The 22,378-nt window shown below is 40.0% G+C and overlaps 1 protein-coding gene across 1 annotated transcript in view; it reads right to left on the bottom strand.

Annotated features, from left to right (window-relative positions):
- The window catches only part of NUDCD1 (NudC domain containing 1), a 36,050-nt gene extending 14,262 nt beyond the window's left edge, over positions 1-21,788 (bottom strand). The window contains exons 1-8 of the mRNA XM_007423669.4: positions 21,552-21,788; positions 16,413-16,567; positions 12,180-12,365; positions 9,222-9,405; positions 6,626-6,811; positions 3,405-3,612; positions 2,636-2,783; positions 1,548-1,673 (exon numbers count right to left, since the gene is read on the bottom strand). Coding sequence (XP_007423731.1) covers positions 1,548-1,673; positions 2,636-2,783; positions 3,405-3,612; positions 6,626-6,811; positions 9,222-9,405; positions 12,180-12,365; positions 16,413-16,567; positions 21,552-21,669 — 1,311 coding nt within the window. The 5' untranslated portion in view covers positions 21,670-21,788. The remainder of the gene's footprint in view (positions 1-1,547; positions 1,674-2,635; positions 2,784-3,404; positions 3,613-6,625; positions 6,812-9,221; positions 9,406-12,179; positions 12,366-16,412; positions 16,568-21,551) is intronic.
- Between the last annotated feature and the right edge of the window lie 590 nt (positions 21,789-22,378).

The raw sequence follows: 22,378 nt of genomic DNA, 5'->3' as shown, positions 1-22,378 counted from the left end.
GAATTCAATGAAACTTTACATTCAAACAGATATGAACATACACTATGGTATAAGTACCGAACTATAATCTTGCCCATCCAATTTCAGAGAAACAGATGCAACTAAATATCAGACACTGTCGGCATCCCACTTGAAAGGAACCTATTTATGCCCTTTGAAAAATTAATGAAAAGATACTAAGAACAATGCCAACTGCACCTTCCCTGGTTGTTAACTAGCAGTCATTTGTTTCTTCTCCATCAAGAGAGCCTTATATGCATCCATTGTTTATTACCTCTGCTGCTTCCTTTCTTCTTCTGTCATAGTGGATGATCTTCCTACATAATTTGCCCCCCTCCTTCAATAATGGATAGCACCAAATTTGGCTTAGATGAGATGTTATTATCATATATGCTGTTTAACATTTAAGAGAGAAATGCACTGAAAAACATATTCTAAGTATTGTGTTGCTTTAAGATATATGGAAAAGGGCTTGTTTTCAAAATAAATCCCAAAACTCCCATGACCTAACAGGTCAGAAAAGACTTTGTTCATTTGCTTGAAGCAAGCATGCCTCCCACATAAAGGTGTAAAGGTATGGGACTTACTCTGCACGAAATTCAGTCTCTTCCGTCAGGCGTGGGGTGGGGGTACATGGGACCAAAGAGCTTTCAGATGCAACTGCTATGTGAATTACACCAAACAGTTTAGGTGATACTGCTCAGTCTTGGAGTGGCTAGCCCATACATGAAGGAATGGGATGATTTTTTAAAAAACCCTCCATGAAAGAGTGTGTGTGTGTATGTGTTTTAATAGATATATGGATATATTAATGGTATATTGATGTTGTTTTAACTGTTGGTTGGGAGCTGCCCAGAGTTCGATATAAGATGGGTGGCTATATAAATGTTTTAAAAAATAAATAGTAAAGCAAAGTAAAAAAGCAAAGTCTCCCTCACTTCCTCCAAGAATGTGCTGAAAGCAACCAGACACTTGTTTAATATAGCTGTATGACACAATATCCAAGCGTTTGAGAACAAATTATTACCATTATTCTTATTGTAGATGGAGGGTTTGAAGTGACATTGTCATATTTTCTTTATCCTCAGTGCTACAGAACGTCTGATACACCTGGTTGTCCTGGGTAAAATTTGTTTTTTGGGAGCGGGGGCAGGGAAGGGAGCGGGAAAACTCTAAGGCTGAAGGGGTTCCTTGGTGGCAGCATGTTGATATTGGCATGGTGACTGAGGAGGAGAAGGAAAGGGAAGATGCTGGGAAGACCAGGGAAGGTGGTGGGCTGATGGGACAGCTATACTAGAACAGGTGCTGGCAACGGTTGAGGGAAATAGCTGGGGAAGAGAAGAAAACACCTGCTCTACTGTTTTAGAAAAGACTAAAGTCACCAAAATGTGCGCCCCCTCATCCATTTCTGTCTGAAAGGACATCATTATGGTTGATGGTATAGAAAACAATCGAAACGTCCAAAAGAACGAACAGAAAAAAGAACTGTCCAGTTCCCTGTAAGTTGTCAACCATTATGGAGCTTAAGAATATTATCTTATGCTTACCACGTGAGTGATCTTCATGGTGTTACCATCAAATCTACACAAACTTGTGCTATCTTCAAGGAAAATGTCACATTCTTCTAGCTCCTGAGCATTACATGGAGGATTTTCCTTGTTAGGATCTGGATTCTGAAATCAGGAATTTAATTTCTTTAGCTTTCTACGCATTCTGTGAGCTGATGAGACAATATTACTCAAAAAAAAAAAAGGTAAAAAAGAAGCATGTAGTAAACCCACAATAATAAATAAATCTATAATACAGTGGTACCTCAGGATATGAACTTAATCCGTTCCGTGACTCTGGACGTATCCCGAGTTGGTTGCAACCCGAGGCAATTTTCTCTTCAGAGCTTTACTCCTGCCAAGCCTGCTCTGCATTTTGTTTGAAGCCATGCTAACACGCACACCAAAAACCTTCGCAAAACACCGCAAAACACACCACAAGCCTCACCGAACGTCTCCTTGCTACCGCGACCTGGCCCACAGGAAGCCGCGACCGCGTGGCAGCAGGGAAAATGGCCGCAGATCCGGTTTGTAACCTGAGGTAAATTTTCCCTGCCGAAGCTGGTCGTAACCCGAAATGTTGGTTAGTAGAGGCGTTTGTATCCCGAGGTACCACTGTATATGTATTGCAACCAGTATTTCATTGATACCTTAAAGAAGGTCTAATTCTAGAATACTGTACAGTTAATTCAAAGGAACAGACAGCGTAAGATAATCACATCCTAAGCTGAAACATTTCAGACTGCAGGTTAGGAAACAATTATTTCTTCTCATAAAAAATTGAAAACTCAGAATTTTGGGAGGACATTCATGCTGGGTTTTTGTCCCCCCTTTTTTTATGTTTATGCATATTGACCTTTTCTTCAGGAAGATTTAATCATTTAGTTACTTATCTACAGTTTGAAGTACATCCACCACTTTCAGCACACCCAAAGATAACTAGACACAATATATAAACCCAATCGCTATAGGATATTTGACAAAGTATGATTTCAAAAACCATGCAACATGCAACCCTCTCCACTAGATTGCAGAATATTTTGGCATGTATTTATACATTAAAATCACAAATTTTACCATCAGTTTACCATTTCATCAGAGGTAAGATACATCAGCTGCTCAGCTATTGTGGCACTTTGAGCTGGGTCCATAATAAATTCCCCTCGAGAGTCACCAATGATCAGTTCTGGCCATAAATGCTTCTCTTCCTCCTTCTTAATTAAAATAATCTCTAATCTGGGAAGGGATCAAATAGAAAAATATTGATAAGCCATAATCAAAGCTATAATATAGGACTGTAATATTAAATAAATTAGTCTACACACAATATTTTGATAGTGGTAACTGAGATTCTTCAAGGGAAGTGCTTGTGCGCTTTCACTGTAAGACTATCTCGAACAGTCTAGAATTAAATCATTTCTGTAAGAATTGCTGCCCCCGCCTTACATAGCATGCTTCCCCCTCAATTTTGACAGCAATTCCAAAAGTATAAGGAAAACCCACCTGAGATGGGGAAGGGGGTAGATTACGTGGATTCACAGATGACCACATGAAAAACCTCAGTTACAGATAAGTAATCAATTCAACATCATTGTTTTTGTGAATCATACATGGGTAATTACCTGTTTACAAACTCAGATGACTAATGATGCTCAGAGTGCTTTGCTGAATGTAACATACTACTGACATTCATTTCATCATGGCAATCAATACTAAAGATATTTTAGTAATTCTACCATCTGGAGTATCCCTCTCCCCCACTAAATGGAAAGTGGATGAATAATGATAACAGGCTATAGATGTAAATATGCAACAATGGAATTCAATAGATCAACTACACAACACTAAAATAAATACCTATTTTCTTTAATTATCCATGTGGAGCTTTCATGGTCAATCAATGAGAAAAGGTCACCTTTCAGTATAGGAAACTGTGGGTCTTTCAGTGCTACACTGAGATGATTTGGAGAAAAGCTGACATGTATATCCTCTTTGGTAAAGTTTTCATGGAGTCGGAAAATGATTGTCAAATCATCTTCAGTCTGCTGCCAGTAGTACAGAGGTTCTATAAACAGAAACACATAAGGGGAATACATAACTAGCTACAGGCTACAACATTAAGATTTGTGGAATGGCTGTCAGAAAATTCGTAGTTTGTACAATAAAATGCTCCAGCAACTAGCTACTCGAAACTGGAAAAAGAAAAGCAACAGAGGCTCCAAAGTACATTATCTGTCCTTGTTTAAGTTTAAAAACTTCTAGGGTGGTACAGATATTCATTAAAATATAAAGAAAGTAAAAAAATACAATACATACATAAATAGAATCGTAAGAGTTGGAAGGGGCCATTTGGCCATTAGTCCAATATTCTGCTCAGTGAAGAAGTGCAAACTAAAGCAACCCAGACCAATGGCCACCTAGTTACCACTTGAACACATCCATGGAGTGGGGGAGCACCACCATTCCAGGTCAAAATGCTGTTACTATTAGGAAGTATTTTCTAACACTGAAAAGTGCAATCGTATCCCCCCTCAGTCATCTTTTCTCAGGGTTAAATATGTTAAATTCTTTCTGCCTTTCTTCACTTAGTTCGTAGTCCCTGATAATCTTCACTGCCTTTCTCTGAACATATTCCAAATTTTCAGAACTCTTAAATTGCGGGGCCCATAACTAGAGGCAATACTCTAGAGAATGATCCCTCAAAAAAAGAATAGAGTGGACTAGAAGAGTTACTTCCACTGATTTTGAAATTACATTTATGTTGATGCAGCCCGATGCAGGTTGAATTGAACACAATTATCTTCCAATGAAGTAACGACAGGGCTGCTGGTCACAGAGCTGTCATTTTTTCCAGAGTCTTCCTTGATTGTTCCCATTTACCAAATCACATCAACAATTTTATTTTGTGAGTCACTGGAATACAGTGGGGCAAAAAAGTATTGTCAGCCACCAATTGTGCAAGTTCTCCCACTTAAAAAGATGAGAGAGGCCTGTAATTTTCATCATAGGTATACCTCAACTATGAGAGACAAAATGGGGAAAAAAATCCAGAAAATCACATTGTCTGATTTTTAAAGAATTTATTTGCAAATCATGGTGAAAAATAAGTATTTGGTCACCTACAAACAAGCAAGATGTCTGGCTCTTACAGACCTGTAACTACTTCTTTAAGAGGCTCCTCTGTCCTCCACTCATTACCTGTAGTAATGGCACCTGTTTGACCTTGTTATCAGTATAAAAGACACCTGTCCACAACCTTAAACAGTCACACTCCAAACTCCACTATGGCCAAGACCAAAGAGCTGTCGAAGGACACCAGAACCAAAATTGTAGACCTGCACCAGGCTGGGAAGACTGAATCTGCAATAGGCAAGCAGCTTGGTGTGAAGACATCAACTGTGGGAGCAATAATTAGACAATGGAAGACATACAAGACCACTGATAATCTCCCTCGATCTGGGGCTCCACGCAAGATCTCACCCCATGGGGTCAAAATGATCACAAGAACGGTGAGCAAAAATCCCAGAACCACATGGGGGGACCTAGTGAATGACCTGCAGAGAGCTGGGACCAAAGTAACAAAGGTTACATCAGTAACACACTATGCCTCCAGGGACTCAAATCCTGCAGTGCCAGGCGTGTCCCCCTGCTTAAGCCAGTACATGTCTGGGCCTGTCTGAAGTTTGCTAGAGAGCATTTGGATGATCCAGAAGAGGATTGGGAGAATGTCATATGGTCAGATGAAACCAAAGTAGAATGTTTTGGTCTAAACTCAACTCATCGTGTCTGGAGGAGAGAGAATGCTGAGTTGCATCCAAAGAACACCATACCTACTGTGAAGCATGGGGGTGGAAACATCATGCTCTGGGGCTGTTTGTCTCCAAAGGGACCAGGATGACTGATCCGTGTAAAGGAAAGAATGAATGGGGCCATGTATTGTGAGATTTTGAGTGAACACCTCCTTCCATCAGCAAGGGCACTGAAGATGAAACGTGGCTGGGTCTTTCAGCATGACAATGATCCCAAACACACCACCCGGGCAACGAAGGAGTGGCTTCGTAAGAAGCATTTCAAGGTCCTGGAGTGGCCTAGCCAGTCTCCAGATCTCAACCCCATGGAAAACCTTTGGAGGGAGTTGAAAGTCCGTGTTGCCCAGCGACAGCCCCAAAACATCACTGCTCTAGAGGAGATCTGCATGGAGGAATGGGCCAAAATACCAGCAACAGTGTGTGAAAACCTTGTGAAGACTTACAGAAAACGTTTGACCTCTGTCATTGCCAACAAAGGATATATAACAAAGTATTGAGATGAACTTTTGATATTGACCAAATACTTATTTTCCACCATGATTTGCAAATAAATTCTTTAAAAATCAGACAATGTGATTTTCTGGATTTCCCCCCCCATTTTGTCTCTCATAGTTGAGGTATACCTATGATGAAAATTACAGGCCTCTCTCATCTTTTTAAGTGGGAGAACATGCACAATTGGTGGCTGACTAAATACTTTTTTGCCCCACTGTATATTATTACTGTAATTCACAGACACTGCCTAGATAGCACAATAAGGCAACCATATGATAAATATATTGTAATTTACTAAGTCATCAATGCAATATAAAACGCACTAGCTTTTTAAAAATAAAAAAGTATCATTTTCCTTTCTCTGTTCTAAAATGAAATTCATGGCTACACTGGATAGGGGAAGCTATTAGGATGGTTTTCTTCTAACAACTTTGCTAGCTAAAAAGGCAGAAACCTTTGTCTGAAAGGGTAGCATCACCCATCATTTATAATGTCTGAACTAGGCTACGATAGTATCTTCTGTCCTTAAACAGATGGAAAGTCCAGAGGATATAGGTAATTATATCATTACCTCTAACTTCTACAATTACTTCTTTTAAATGTAAGGGCTGTGTGTCAAGTTAACATACCAAGGTACGCAGAAGTGGAAGTTTCTTTTGATGTTCTGAGATTAGATCACAGTATGGTTACACTGAAGCATTTTCAAGCTTGCATGATTTTAATTATGTTGTCTACTTTAAAACTTCAGGATAGCATGAGTTGTAGGGAGGTTACCTTTCTTGTTTATTTCCGTCTTCTCTTTTTCATTTTCATCCTGCTTGGTCTCACCATTGTGCAAAAGGGTATAGGGCTTGTAGGAGATAACCATCAGGCCATTGCCACCTGGTTCTAGAGCTGCATAATGAGGAACGGATTTTCCTTGAAGAACTCGACGTTTGGAGATTTCATATACTTTTTCACCTGATTTAAAAAACAAAACAAAACTGTTAAATTTGTCAATTCCTCCAATTTTTAAATGATAAGCATTCAACAAAACAAGGACAAAAATAAGTTACTTTTTTTCACCAGGTTGCTGGCCCAAATATCTTGATCATACCAAAATTCAGTGCAAAATTTGACAATGTCTTTAGAATGCTTTAATACTGACTTCATGAAAGGAACCAAAGTGGAGTCCTTGAAAAAGTGTTATATAGATACAGGAGCACAGAGCACATATGCTCTCCTTATAACTCCAAGGTTAATTACATTCTTCTGGAACGTGGACTGCTCCAAATCCCAACATCCTCATTTGCAATATGACAGACATTGTGTAAATGGTCTCTAGAATGAAATTTGTGCCCTGTTAAAGATTTCCTAGGCACTCTTGATTCTCCCTTCAATACCCCATTATTCCAAAAAAATAAGATATCTGTTGCAACTACCTTTAAATTCTGATTAGATGCTATTAAAGACACTCTATGAGTCATCATCATGCCCAGTATTCTGTCCCCAATTTCCAATGCAGCTTCTCCAGTCTGTCAAGAAGTCATCCTTCAGTTTCTTTGGGGGATCTTACCAAGTACCATATGATATAACATATAATGTACATTCATATGACTCTCACTGAATCCTGACTACATGCGTGTGCACAAACACATATTTGAAGTTTTCCAATGATGCCAGAAGCAATTTGTAGCATTGGACCATTATTGAAAAGCTTTATCCTTTTAACAGAGAGAAGTGGAGTTTTATTAATCATGGATGACTGGAGTTTAATAACGAAATTTTAAACTACATTCTGAGTATTAACAGTGAGGATGCAGATCTTACCTCTAAGGATAAGTTGTTTCCATGGGAGGGGGGCTCTGGAAGAGAATGACTGTTTCAAAGTCTCCTCTCACCACACCTCAGCAAGGATAGGGACTCTTTAACAATTGGTCTGTACCAGCACACCTTGAATGAGCACATATTACTTGAAGCAAGGGCACAAGCCCTATGCCGTGTAGGACTTTACAGGTTAACACCAGCACTGGCAATCAGTACAGCTTCTGCAGAACAGGTTTTATGCATGAATACTGAGACACTCCCATTAATGTGTGTGCCACTATGTTCTGGAGTAGCTGTAGCTTCCAGGTAGTCTTCAAGGCCAGTCCCACATGGAACAAAACACAATAATCTAACCATGGGCATCAGTAACTGTTTCCAGTGCCTCCTCCTCAGGATCAAAACTGGTGCATCAACTGAAGCTGGGGAAAGGCTCTTCTAGCTAAAGTCTCTATCAGCTTATTTAGCAGGAGCTTTAAGTCCAGAAATACTCCCTGCTTACAAACTGGCAAATTTGGGGCAAGCACAATTTCACCAGAACAAAGGTTGCAACTACCCTGGAATCAGCTTCTGAATCAATAGCCCCACTGTCTTGTCTGGACTGAGGTGATATATAACTGGGTATTATCTAGCTGGTAAGATTAATTTTTTTTCTTTTGCTCCTTCTAATATTTTATTCTTCTATTCACTAGCCTTGTTTGTTCTATGTTTTCTCTCTGTAATTAAATATATGTGCTATGTTTGAAAGATCAAAGGAAATAAATAAAATGGTTGATGTCTGCAATAACTACTGGATCTGTTGAACGTTGCAATATTTATATACTTATTTGTTAAATTTTGTTTATTTCATTTTTAGATTTTTATACCCCCTTTATTTTTAGTGAACTGAAAGCGCCATACATAGCTAATGCTCCCGCCTATTTTCTCCACAATAACCACCTTGTAAGGTTGGTTGGGCTGAGAGAGAATGGCTTTGAGAGCTCAAAGTTACTTAGCTGGCTTTCATTTCTATCCTTACTTATGTCCAGGAGCTCAAGGCAGTGTACAAGTACTCCCCCCTCTCATTTTCTTCACATTTCTTCTTCTAACAAGGTAGGTTAGGCTGAGAGAAAGCGACTACCTGAAATTCACCCAGCAAGTTTCCATGACTGAAAGGTTACACTGATTCCTATCGCCAGGCTCTGCCTTAGCAGAAAAGCTATTCTAAAAGATGACTGCTTATAATATGGAGTCTGTTCTAGCGGTCTGGGATTCTTTCTATGTATTTTTGGGAGGCAGGAGGGGTAACAATATATTTACTCAAAAGTAGCCTTGTTAATTTCAATGAGATTTACTTCTATTTTTTTTTTTATGCCATCTTACATTACCATATTTTCTTTTTAAAAAGATTTTCTAACAGCTCCTACAAATATTCGGGTTGCTAGGTATTTGGAAACGCATATTCATATCCTTTGCTCCACTCAAGTTAACAGCTACCAGAATGCTGAGAGTAAGAACTGAATTAATATACAGACACCAGTGAACTTCTTTCATATGCCAGCAATGTAAAACCAACTGAAACACTCACCTTCCTTAGCAGTATTCACAACTGTAACCCACTCCAATGAAACATGAAAGCCGCTGCCTTGTACATCCAATTCATCTTTTTCTACTCGTAAGAGCAGCACACCAAACGAAAGTGCATTTGACTGCAGAAAGGATACGCTGTTGACTATAATAAAGGGAGTCTCAAATTCTTCACTGAATAATATCTGGAGAAAGGAGGAATTTTAGTAAGCTTCTGAGTAATATTTTCTGAGTGCACAATTCATGTTTCAGATCAAACAGGATACTCAAGACCATCAAGCCAGGGTTTTGTGATGGCAACTTAGCATCTACTGTTTCCAATACACCCAGGTCATATAACAGGAGAAGAAAATATTTATTTGAAGTGCTTTAAATGTTGCTGATGGTATATGGTCATTTGCTTTGAATTTAAGATTTGCCCCCCTATTTTTACTCAGACTTGACACTTACAAAAGTTTTGTTTCTAGTGTCTTTGAATTCACTGTATTTTTCAGTTGCTGCATTAATTTAACTTTTTACTTAATAGATAAAGCTAAAAATTGTATTAGACTTCTGCCCTTTCCCATACTGTACAATTGCAACAGGACCTACACGTGTAGAAAGGGGAAGTGATTCAGTTAGCTTTTGATTAAGATTAATGATATCTAAAACAACAGGCTACAATTATAGCTCAGTAACCATTAAGTACCACTACAATGTGGGAAGGAAGATGCTCAGGTCCCATTAATATTTTATTTAAGATCCCAATATTTTATCTTTGCAATTCTAAATTATGTAGCTTATAATTATGTAGGAAATATAGAAGGGGGGGAGGAGATTCCTATTTTTTTTAGTAGTACTTCATGCTTAGAGGCTAATATTTATAGCAGTAGCAATAAGAAAGTAGCTTTAAGAAGCTTCACTGTTCCTGCCAACTGTCAGATGTAAAGCTTGGCTACAGTTAATAGATATGGATAATTCTCTCTGTTCAAGCATTCTTTCTCACTGAAGCACTGCACTGATGCCTTATAAAGACATATGAAATTGAGCCGTAAGCAGCCAGTACCTCCAAGCATTTCCAAAACTGATGTAAAAACTATGTCCTTCTCCAGCATTTAATACAAGGCAACAATATATTGCCTCATTATGAATAGATTTCATTTAACCAGAAGACACATAAGCAAACTATGATAACTATGTTCCATCTTTATAACTGAATTACTTATCCAGAGTAACCTACACATAAAATCTGGAGCCCAGACAATAAATCTTATTCTGCCTATCTATCATTTAACACCACAAATCTTCTGCAAAGGGGAAAAATATCACCCCAAGGCCAAATACAGTGCTCATTCAAACCAAGGCTTATCCCCAGGGACTGACTTAGCATGATGGATAAATCTCCTAATTGCAGCTTTATTCAACAAACCATGGTGAACACTAATCTGCCCTGGTTTACTAGGACGCAACACACTTCATTAATTACCCAGGAAAATGACTAATCTGCCAGAGATATTGCTCAATCTACCATAAAATGCTCTATGGGCAGGTTAGAAGTTTGTTTACCTCTTCATAAACCAGTTCATATTTTACAAATCAAATCCCAAGATTGTATTATGAATGTGTGCATGAGGAAACAGATACTAACAACACTCTGAAATATTGAAAAAGCTCTGGAAACTTTTCAAATGTTTAATTTCATATATGCTTACAAGATATCAGTGCAGCTCTTGAGATAGGATGCATTACAGGATGTCCAAAATTCTGGACTGAATTACAGAATTCAATTCTTAGCACAATCTCCAGGAAAAGGATAATACTGATATAAAAACCTGAGCTGCTCTTAGGAGTAACAAAACAATTAATGATATAAAAAACACACTAAAGAACATTTTAAAGTAGCAAAAAGCTAGGTACTATTCTGACAATTAGATCTTTTGCTATATAAAACAAGGAGAAGAAATAGTTAACTTTCTATGCTGCATTATTTTCTCTCAGAAATGGCTTAAGTTTAATTTAGAATTTCTTTACTCAGAGAATGTTAGGAAATATGGCAATCTTCAACGCTTAAAAAAAGCACTTTTGATGTGATTAGTGTCCATCAAAATGCAATTAGGTCAACATGGTGTTCAATTGATAATTAACGTTCTGTATGAATTCATCTGCAAAGCTACCATTGGAACAAAAAAATTCTCATTCCAGAAATCAACTAAATTACAGAACTATCCAGAAAGGCATATTTCACAGTTACTTTAGGAAAAAAATGTATTTATTTCTAGGAACCATAACCCTTTATAGCTGATGTCTTTATTTTCATATTTTATTTATTTCTGAACACTAATGATTAGATCTTTTTTACCTTACATAGTTCTCTTACTGCTAGAAGTAATGGTTATGAAATATTTTTGTTTTCTATTTAATTGTACGATGCATTTAATACTTTAATTTTAGCATTATATTTGATCATGTACAACTCTGTATAGGAACCCCAGAGTTGCACTTGACCCTTTATTCTGGGTATTCTCAAAAGCAATTAAGACATTTTTTTTACAGCAGGCATCTGTACATACTCCAACAGTGACTAAGCAGCCAACAGATGTTGGGTTTTGGTACTGTTTTCATATTTGGGTTGTTTGGATTGATCTTCAAGCGAGGTTCAGGAGTGTTAATTTAGGGATTGGGTTTTATGTACATTGTCTGGAACTGTTTGGGTGTGTGTGTAACAGAAGTTTGTAAAATATATCAATAAATGACAATAATAATTAGGTTTCCTGGGGTTAGCAGTTTTTAAGGAAGAAGCAAGGAGGCAAACACTTATCTTACTATTTGGAACACATATGGAAGCAAATACATTTATACTGAAGCAAATGAGCAATAGGAAGGGGTAACCTTAATAAGCGTCCTCAACCATTTGAGAAAGGAGACAGCATTCAAAATTTATTTAATGCTTCTCTACAGAAGACAAATTCTCAAGACTTACTTCCCACTTTTCACAAGAACCATCATCCCGCTTGCCAGTTCGAATAAGATATAGTCTTCCTGTTCCATCTGAAAGGGTAACCCAGGTGGAAGATGTGAAATGTAGTGATGCACAGAGACGATTATCGCAAGCTATTAAGTCTGCAGGAAGCCTAAATACTTCTCTTGGCTTTTTTAAGGCAGTGTCCTGCATAGCAAGAAAACAAGCACATGGTTAAGCTCAAAAAACAAAGAATAAACACCATGATAGTTTTATGAGTCTTTTATGGACGGTGATGATGGTCTTTGGTCTTCTAGACAACAGGAAAACAAGCAAAAACAACGCTATATATGACAACAAGCCGGAAGAAAACTTATTCTCCCTATTAGAAGAGCAATATATACTGAACAAGAGGGTATGGCTATTGATCCAGAAGTTATCGGATTCAGGATAGCTCCATCTTTGGCTCTGACTGAGATTGTATTCCCCTGAAGGTTCACGTTCAAAATCTGGGAGTTCTCTTGGACTTGTGGCTCCTATTACAGCAGTAGGTGGAAACCATGGCCAGGTGGATTTTGGACATCTTGGCTGGTACCCCTTATTACCTCCCCTCCTATTACATCAATTGCAACCACTTCTGGAATGAGATGCACTGAATACTCATGTCTTTGTTACCTCTTGTGTGAACTACTCCAATTTACTGTACATGGCCTGCCCCTGAATACCATTTAGAAATTTCAGCTGGTGCAGAATGCAGCTGCCTACCAGCTAACAAGCTGGACTAGTTACCAGTTTGCTTCCAAGTCCAAGTGATACCTATAAAATTCCATGTGGCTTGTATCTGGGATATTTCAAGACCACTTACAGCTAGAATCTGCCCACGTGGATAAGCAGACAGGACATGCTGGAGGTTCTGGTCCTAAAAGAAACAGATGGAGGAGCCACAAAAATACATTTTCCCTGCTATGATTCCTTTCCTCTGGAACAATTTATCTCCCAAAGTCAGGAGAAATCTCTTGTTATTAATATTCAGGAAGGCATGTAAAAAACTCCACATCCACAGAACTTCTAGGAATAAATTTTGTGTTTGAACTAGCCAGTGGCAATATGGGACTCGGTAATTATATTTGATGTTTTCACAGTTATTTTGGTTTTAAAATGGATTGTTTTGTACTGTACTATTGTGTAAGGCACCTACAGACTAGAGCCACAAGTCTGACTAAATAAATAAATGTATGATTTAAGTTCCAATTCATTTTTATGCCAAAGAGCTAAGTTCCAAATCATTTTTATACACCTACAGCTAATATTCTTCTAAGAGTTAAGGAGCTAGAAGGTTCAGACACTTGCATCTAAGTTTAGCAAATTAGCAAACACTCATCTATAAAAATACTCTGTGTTTAGCAGCTTTTTCTTTCCACAAAATTTAGGATGGCACAAGGCAGATATCATGCTAGCTAGAAAAACTGGGAATACATTGTGCATTATATCACATTAGCCATTCAGTTTAGGCAACTAATAAAAACATCAGCATTATCATACATGTTTTTATCATAACCTTATAAATATTGATCTTAAATTCAAAGAAAAAATATATATATATATATCTTGAATCCAATAATACTTTAACAAAATAGCCTCTCTTCTAGTTATTACCTAGTGTAACGATCATTGCTACATCTACTTCCTTCCTAATATTCACCTGCACATTCTCTCATATCTATTCATATTTAGATTAAAACAGGAGCATAAATAGTTTTAACCGAAGAGGCATTACACATTACAAATTGTAGCCTTTTGGACAAATATCCAGATTATCTATAATTATTCATTAACAAGAGAGAAGACTGTTAATTTTGCATTTTGCTTCCAGACATATTTGACTAGCTATTGTTGAAAAAAAAAATACTGAACAAAATGGAATTTTGTTTGATCTATTTAGGCTTTTAGCTCTGAACCAAAATAGAAGACAGAATATATACTAGATATTTCAAATGTCTTCTTGATTACAGAGGAAGATAAGAAATTTTGCAGCCTGACTATTTCTACTGTCACTTAAGTAGCAAGATCTATCTTTGAAATCAGCTTCCAGTTTTTAGGCATCAAAAAGTCTTTCAACATCATGGTCTCCAAGGTAACAATCAAGTTAGCTGTTAGTAGGAACAGAAGGTTTTTGGTACCAACTCCCTGAGAATGGCTTCCTGACCCATCTGTTAAAGCAGTTTACAGATAACCTGGGGGCAACACCTCACTCAGAAGTGTAATTTCCCAGTCTTTAGCAGAAACAAATGAAGGAAAAAAACTGCATCAAATCAATAGCATTAAGTGCAATTATTTAAAAGTGAAAGAACTGATTTCTTCCACAGCTAAAGTGTGTCTGTACACATAACAGCACATGAATGCACGGACAAGAGTAACATGTATGTTTCAGGAAGCAAATTTCAAATAGGTTCAGGAAAAAATAGTTTGCTTTTTTCTTCAATTAAAAAGACATTTTCTATTTATTTTACTTTTACATACTAAAAAGGGGAAAAAACAGAAAAGGCTTGCATATGCTAACAAAACGTGTTTGAATGACTATACATTACAAAAATGAGAAAATGTTGTTGGCATTGCATATGAAGGAAAAAAAGTACAGCTTCTGGAATTAAAACATTTTAATAACCAGAAGCAAAACTATCATGATAAGCAGGAGAAAGTTTCAACTGAGATTAGAAATTACAAGAGTGTTATACAAACTCATTAGAGTAATTACCATGCCTGCAAAAGTAGGTTTTCCCTAATTTAAGATTTTTTTTAGAAGTATTTTGTTAGATAAAGCATCACTCTGAATAGTAAATTATCTGAAAAGCGCAGTAACTTCCTAAGTGCAAAACTGACAATAGAAATATCTAATTGGTAAAAGTGAAAATGTCCGCTGTTCAGTACAAATTATAGTGATGTATCATATACCATAATGAATAACACTACATACAGGTAGTCCTCAGGTCACAACAGCAACCGAGACCAGGATTGCTGTCGCTAAGCAATTCAGTCATAAAGCGATCTTCCCTGCTGGCTTCCCCATTGACTTTGCTTGTGAGAAGCCAGCAGGAAAGGTCGCAAATGGCAATCACGTGACAGCAGGGCACTGCAACCATTTTAAGTGTGAGCCAGTTGCTAAGCAACCAAATTGTGATCATGTGACCGTGGGGGTTCTGCGATGGCCAGAACATTGAGGACCGGTTGTAAGTGCCACTGGTTCAGCGCCGTCGCAACTTTGAACAGCGCTGAATGAGTAGTTGGTAAGCAAGGATTATAGTGTATATAACCCGTTAATGCAATATCTGATTAATATGTATATAAAAAAAGGCCCTATCAAATGAATGAGTGTAATAATGTATATTGGACAGTTCAATTAATAATACTGAGTTGCATACTATTAATTAGCACAACTAAGTAATGTTTTTTACATGCAAGGCACAATGAAAAACATCACTGATTTCATTACCGTTCTTATTAGAATATGACAAAGCATGTATTAAATGATATTCATGTATCAGGACTTGCCAAGGCTAGCTTGGTGATATTTAGAACATGAAAATAATCTGCCTCTGAAAATGGGGATTTAGTTATCTATAATTGGCATGATCTCCTCTTTCAGAGGGGCCTCAGTGCTCAGGGAAGGAAGTTTAAACTTCCCCATCATGAAAACTGAGATTTGGGAGGCAAGAATGGTGAAAAAATGAAAAAGGTATGGCTGTGGCAAAAAGAAAGGATGAGTTTGGATTTTTAGAATTTATGTTTGGGGAAAGGGGGCAAGTGAAGGGGAAAGGCTATGTTAGTATCTCTTAATTAATTAAACTAATTTAAAAAATTGACATTATTGATACTTAATAAAAACAAAAATACATTGCCTACTGCAAAGCAGTAAAATATTATATTGCTGTGGCTGCGATCTCTGGCCTGTTGTCCTGCATTTCACCACTGTGTTCTCCTGAGCACTCCCCTTGCGCCAATCAGCATGGACGAATGGCAGCATGAAGCAAGGCACGTGCACCAGTAAATGGCAGGCAAATTAGCGGAGATTACTTAAGTGAGGGAAGTGAAAAAGGAACAGTAACCTTTTAAATTAATGGAACTTGCAGAATCCAAACATTGTATTTTTGCTGAAAATTACACATGTAGCTCTCGGACATGTACTTGCAAGAAAATTTGCCCAGTTTGCTGCTACAGCTTCAGACAACTAGCATCTTTATTTTATAATGAACTTACCAAAGTAACACTTAAATTCATGACTCTTCCAAGCTGATCAACATAATAAACATTATCTTGGTACCAGGAATCAAGATGTAGGTAATTATACATGCCAAAGGCACGCATGTGATCCAGGGTGTATTGATCATCTCTCAGTTTAACTTCTGCTACCGCTGAAGGGGGAAACAGAAACAGGAAAACTGTGATACTGCATCATCACTTAGGAAATGCTCTAATTATGATATTTAACTGACAGCTGCTCAGGGGTCTTGTTCAAAACACAGCTTCCTGATTGTTTTTTAAAATAAGAGTACTAGAAGTTTTGCCCAAGATACTTCAAAAGTAAATACACAGAAACCAGTCTGATAAATAGAAGTAGTACCAGAGTGCCATCTGCTGCCTTTGCCTTAAATTTTCTTTACATTCTTAGGCAAGTTTTAGGAGGCTTTTTTTTCCTGTTAGCTTTCATAGTTTCCATTTCCTTGGCATTCAAAAACATGAAGAAAAAGTGTAAGTTGTGGTAGACCTTCAAAACTTTCCATCTAAAAGCGTACCATACCTACTTTCTCATACCAGGGCCACAAATCTCTTCAGAAACAAAACATGCAATTATTATGCATAAACACAGCAAGCTGAATAATTAGAAATAATTCAAGTTTCATTAGTAGGATTCTGGATTACCAAGTAAGAGAATTAATTAATTAATTATTAAATTTATATGCTGCCCATCTCCCCCAGAGGGTGACTCTGGGAGGCTTACAATTAAAATCCAAGAAAATAAAAACAATAAAAATATAAATATCCCCAATTAAAATCACAAGCAACAATTTTATAAAAGCCAGTATACAATTCAAGATGATGGGGGGGACAGTATCAATCATCCCACCAGCCAATTCCAGCAATGTGAGCCCCCATCAGGGCCCTAGGCCATCTGGGATAGCCATGTTTTTACACTTTTTCGGAAGGCCAGGAGAGTGGGGTCAGTCTGAACCTCAGGTGGTAAGTTCTTCCACAAGGCAGGGGCCATGGCAGAAAAGGCCCTCTTCCTAGACCCCACCAGCCAGAATTCCTTGACTGGTGGGGTCCGCAATATGCCCCTTCTGCCAGACCGAGCAGGTTGGGCAGATTTAACGGGGGGGGGCGAGATGGCTCTTCAGATAACCTAGTCCTGCAACAGTTTCATGTATATGTTAAATAGGAGAAGTGAAAGCACCAAACTCTGAGGCACCCCACAAAGTAGGGGCCATGGGTTGGACTTCTCGCTCCCTATCTGCACCGATTGGTATTGGCCTTGGAAGAAAGAGCTGAATCAGCACAAAACTGTGCCACCCAGCCCCAACCCCTGCAGCCGACCCAAAAGGATACCATGGTCAATGGTATCAAAAGCTGCCGTGAGGTCAAAAAGAGCAAGGATGGACACATTACCCCCATTCCGCTCTCACCAGAGATCAACTAAAACTGCGACCAATGCTGTTTCTGTCCCATAACTTTTCAGAATACTGAAAAGCTATCTATATTGTAAGCATTATTATTCTCCCATGTTCAACTAGTTTGCCATTATATCTTGAGGAACTGCCTGTCTCCACAGTATCTGCTCAGCTGATCCCATCTGGCAGGGCTGGCACACTCTAGGTTCCTTCAGTTAAACAATACCATCTGTCTGGACCCTGGAAGTGCACCTTCTTTGTAGTAGCGCCTGCCCTCTGGAATGAGGTCCCCCCCACAAGATTTGAATGGTTCCCAAGGCAGAGCCTTGGTAGGTGTTATATAGCATTTACACAACATACAAGCTTCTCTCTCACAATCATTCTTAATTCTACAGCATTACCAGACAGTAATGATGTTATCCAAGATTATCCTTTGCTTAAATCACCACCTTGTGGATCAAATCTTAGTTTATAAATATAATTATAAAATATCAATGAAATATCAGAGTATAGTCAAGTTCCCAAGAACATAATTCAATTTTCCTATTTAAATTTCCCCTTGACTTCATAAGAACTTTCTTTCAAAGAAAGAAAGAACACACACACAAAAATTAAAGCCTAGCTTTAATGAACTAGCCCAGATTAGTTTACAAGCAAACAAGGAAACAGGTGCTAGTGTTTTTTTTAATAATTTTTTGGAAACTATTCAGAAGAAATATACAACTAAACTCTATATATTTAAAACCAAAGTACAGATAGTCCCACAGTTAAGAACACCTGGTTTAAGGACAACCCATAGTTAAGAATGGAGCCTACTGAAGCAAAATATTATAAGTTCCCGAGATTTATGGTCTTGGGGGATTTTAATCTGCCATCCCTAGGTTGGCCTCAAAGGTGGCTCGGGAGTTCATGGCTACCATGGCAGCCATGGGCCTATCCCAGGGCATCTATGGCCCGACTCTGGACAGTGGTCACACTCCAGACATGGTTTTCTTGTTGGAGCAGTGGCAGCGTGATCCGGTGGGGGATTTCATATTATCCCCTCTGTCATGGTCGGACCACTCCCTGGTGGCCGTGAGATTCTCCTATGCTAACCCCCTTCACAGGGAGGTGGGACCTATTCGAACAGTCCACCCCTGGCGACTGATGGACCTGCAAGGGTTCCAAAGAGAGCTGGGGGTTGTTCCTGAGGTTTTGCTGCACGGTCCAGTGGAGCCCCTGGCTGCAGCCTGGAATAAGGAGGTGGCTGGGGCCTTGGACAGGATCGCGCCTGTGTGGCCTCTCTTGGCCCATTGTTCCCAGCACTCCCAGTGGTTTACAGAGGAGTTAAGGGAGCTGAAAAGGGCTAAGAGATGTGTAGAGTGCCGTTGATGGAAAACTAAAGATGAGTCTGACCAAACACGGGTTAGAGCCACTATTAAGGCCTACCTAGTGGTGGTAAGGGTGGCGAAATGTCAGTATTTCTCTGTTCTTATTGCATCCTCAGTGTGTTACCTGGCAGCCCTGTTCAAGGTCACTCAGTCCCTCCTGGGTAGGGAGGGCTCAGAGAACTATTTACAGGGCCGTGCAGAGGAATTTGCTGAACACCTGACAGATAAAATTGCTCAGATCCGTCCTCAGTTGGAGGCCAAGAGTGAGGCAGGTCCAGTGTTCGAAGAGCAGGTGGCAGTCATGGCTAGGAGGCCTTTGAGCAACTTTGTGTTGTGCGGTAGTAATGCCCCTCCCTTGATCGGGAGGCCCTCCGCAAGGTCACTCATGCCCTGGTCACCTCCTGGTTGGTTTACTGCAATGTGCTCTACATGGGGCTACTCTTGAAGAGTATCTGGAAGCTACAGCTGGTGCAGAATGCGGTGGTGTAGTTCTGAATGCCCCCGGGGGGCCCATATAACACCAGTGTTACGCAAGCTGCATTGGTTGCTGGTTTGCTTCCAGGTCCAATTCAAGGTGTTGGTTATCACCTTTAAAGCCTTTCATGGCACAGGACCAGGTTATCTGAGGAGCCGTCTCACACCTGTTATATCAGCCTGCCCCACTCAGTCCAGCAGAAGGGGCATGTTGCAGACCCCCACCAGTCAAGGAATTTTGACTGGTGGGATCTAGGAAGAGGGCCTTTCTGCTGTGGCCCCCAATCTGTGGAACAACCTACCTCCTGAGGTACAGTGTGCCCCCACTTTCATGGCCTTCAGGAAAGTGTGAAATCCTGGGTATGCCAAATGGCCTGGGAGCCAGATGGGGGATTGCACCAGTGGAGGTGGCTTGTGGGGTAATTGACTTTGCCCCCCATCTTGAATGTTTTTAGTATTTATGTATAGGGTTTGTTTTTATAGCTGATTTTTAATGGATTAATAAATCTTAATTATTATATGGGGTATTTTTAATTGTTTATGGGTTTTTGATTTTAATCATGAGCTGCCCAGAGTCACCCGTTGGGGGAGATGGGCAGCATACAAATTTAGTAATAAATAAATAAAAATAAATAAATACTACTATATAAGTAATATTGTGTAATGAACTCGAACCATTGTGTATTTAACTCGAATCATTGTATATTTAATTCAAATCTTGCTACAACAGACCTTTCTTAACTATGGGTCGTCCTTAAACTAGGTGTTCTTAACCCAGGGACTTCCTGTACAGTATTATACAATAATTCTGTTCCAGCTTACATATAAATTCAACTTAAGGACAGATCTTGGGAATGGAACTTGTTCTTAAACTGGGGACTACTTGTATCTGCATATATAATAAACAATTCAGTAAAGAAATTCATATTCACATGTGTACGCCAATATTTTCATGCTGTCTTATTCTATACTGTATTTTAGATGGCTTTATTCTATATTGTATTTGTACTGCGTTTTTATTGTATTTTATATGTCTGTACCTACTGCTAAGTTAAAAATGAACTTATTTTTATGTAAAGTACCAAAGTGATCTTGCCTAATCTTGAAAATCTAAGCCAGGGGTCCCCCAACTCTTCAGGTCATCGACCCCCTCATGAACTCTCAGATTGTTCATCGGCCCCCAAACATTATATCAAAATAATTTAATAAATACTCCTTTAAGTAACAGTACTACGAATAACAACAACATTGACCTCTTGTATAGTCCCATCGACCCTTAGGGGTCCCTACTGACCACTTTGGGGAACCCTGATCTAAGCGGAGTCCGACCTGATTTTTTAGGACTCAAATGGGGCACCCACAGGAGACCTGAAAGCTGCAGGAGAGATTGGGGGGTGAAAAATCGCCCCAGACAAGGGCAAACCACTTCCATAGGGCTGCCACGAAAGCTATGCCGCTGTGTCCGTGAAGTCACCAGGAGTCGAATTCGGCTCAAAAGACTGGGCAAAGCGGCAGAGCCAATACTAAAGGCTTCTGACAGTCACCAAATTGGCTTCGGGATCTGGCAGCTCCCCAGAGATGTTCTCCTTTCTTCGGCAGATTGTGAAGAGAAGGAAAGGGTATTTAAAAACTCAGAGCAGAACACAAGATCTCGCCGCCCTGCTTTTATTTCCTCAGCCTGGGGGTCCCCGGCTTTCCCTGCTCCGTCCTGCCCGCCTCCATCCTCCCGGCTGCTTGTCTGGAAGCGCTCCCCGGCCCAGCCAGCACCCCCGCGCAGGGCCCCAAACCGGGAGGCCGATCCAGAGGGACACCCGGCTCCCCAAGGCAGCCCGAGCCTCCGCGCGCCCCACACCCCGCCGCCAAAGGGGCGCCGCGCCGGCACTCACGCGAGTCCAGCCCCACTTGGTAGCAGGCCAGCGGCTCCAGCGAAAGCTTGTAGCCCTCGAACCTGGGGTCCAGCAGCAGCCGCTTGACGCGCAACGAACAGTTGGCCGCCGCCTCCATGCCGCAGGCCGCCGCCGCCGCCGAGGACAGTCTTCTGGCGCGGCCTCCAGGCCTTTGGCGTCTTGGTCACGGGAAAGCCCGCAACGCTGGGGCCTTAGCGGCGGTGCCCCCCGCGAAGGATTTTGGGTAGGAAAGGAGGGCAGAGGCTGCTGGGAATCGTAGTTTTGGAGCGCCTCTCGCTGGAGGCAGCCTCTCCGGAGCGCTCCTGGGCGCCTCGTGCGGGGGCATCGCAGTTCGGCGCGTGGCCCTCGCCGGGGAAGGCCGGATGCGCAGGATGGGGCGCAGCGCAAAGGATCCCCCATCATCCTGATTAAGACAAAGCAATCCTATTGAGTCCATTTCTGCGTCTAATGGGCAGAACTGTAGGAAAGTTCCTGAAATGGATATCTGGGTTACCCATAAGTCATAAAACGGGTTTCTCCACTTTGGTTTAGCATATGAAGTGAGCCCAGTCGTTGTGGTTGGTGAAGTTGTGATGTCTTGGTTAGGGCTTAATGGGCTTTGTGGCTGAGGACGCATGACGTGCTAAGCCCTTAAACCCTGGTCTAGGAACAAAAAACTCTGGATCCACAGCCATGCGAAGAAAAGATCAAGCAAATCACGTTATGGCTTAGTGGAGTGGGTCAGCCTCTCTTTTCTGTAGACCTAATTTTAGGGTTTATTGTTAGGTTTGGTTATAGTGACAGTGCTCAATTAGTGCCCTCGACAA

Source organism: Python bivittatus, unplaced genomic scaffold, assembly GCF_059951505.1.
Source record: "Python bivittatus isolate LINGU-HERP-01145 unplaced genomic scaffold, Pbiv_v1 ctg000590_np1212, whole genome shotgun sequence".
NCBI lineage: Eukaryota > Metazoa > Chordata > Lepidosauria > Squamata > Pythonidae > Python > Python bivittatus.
This window is presented reverse-complemented; position numbering and strand designations above follow the sequence as displayed.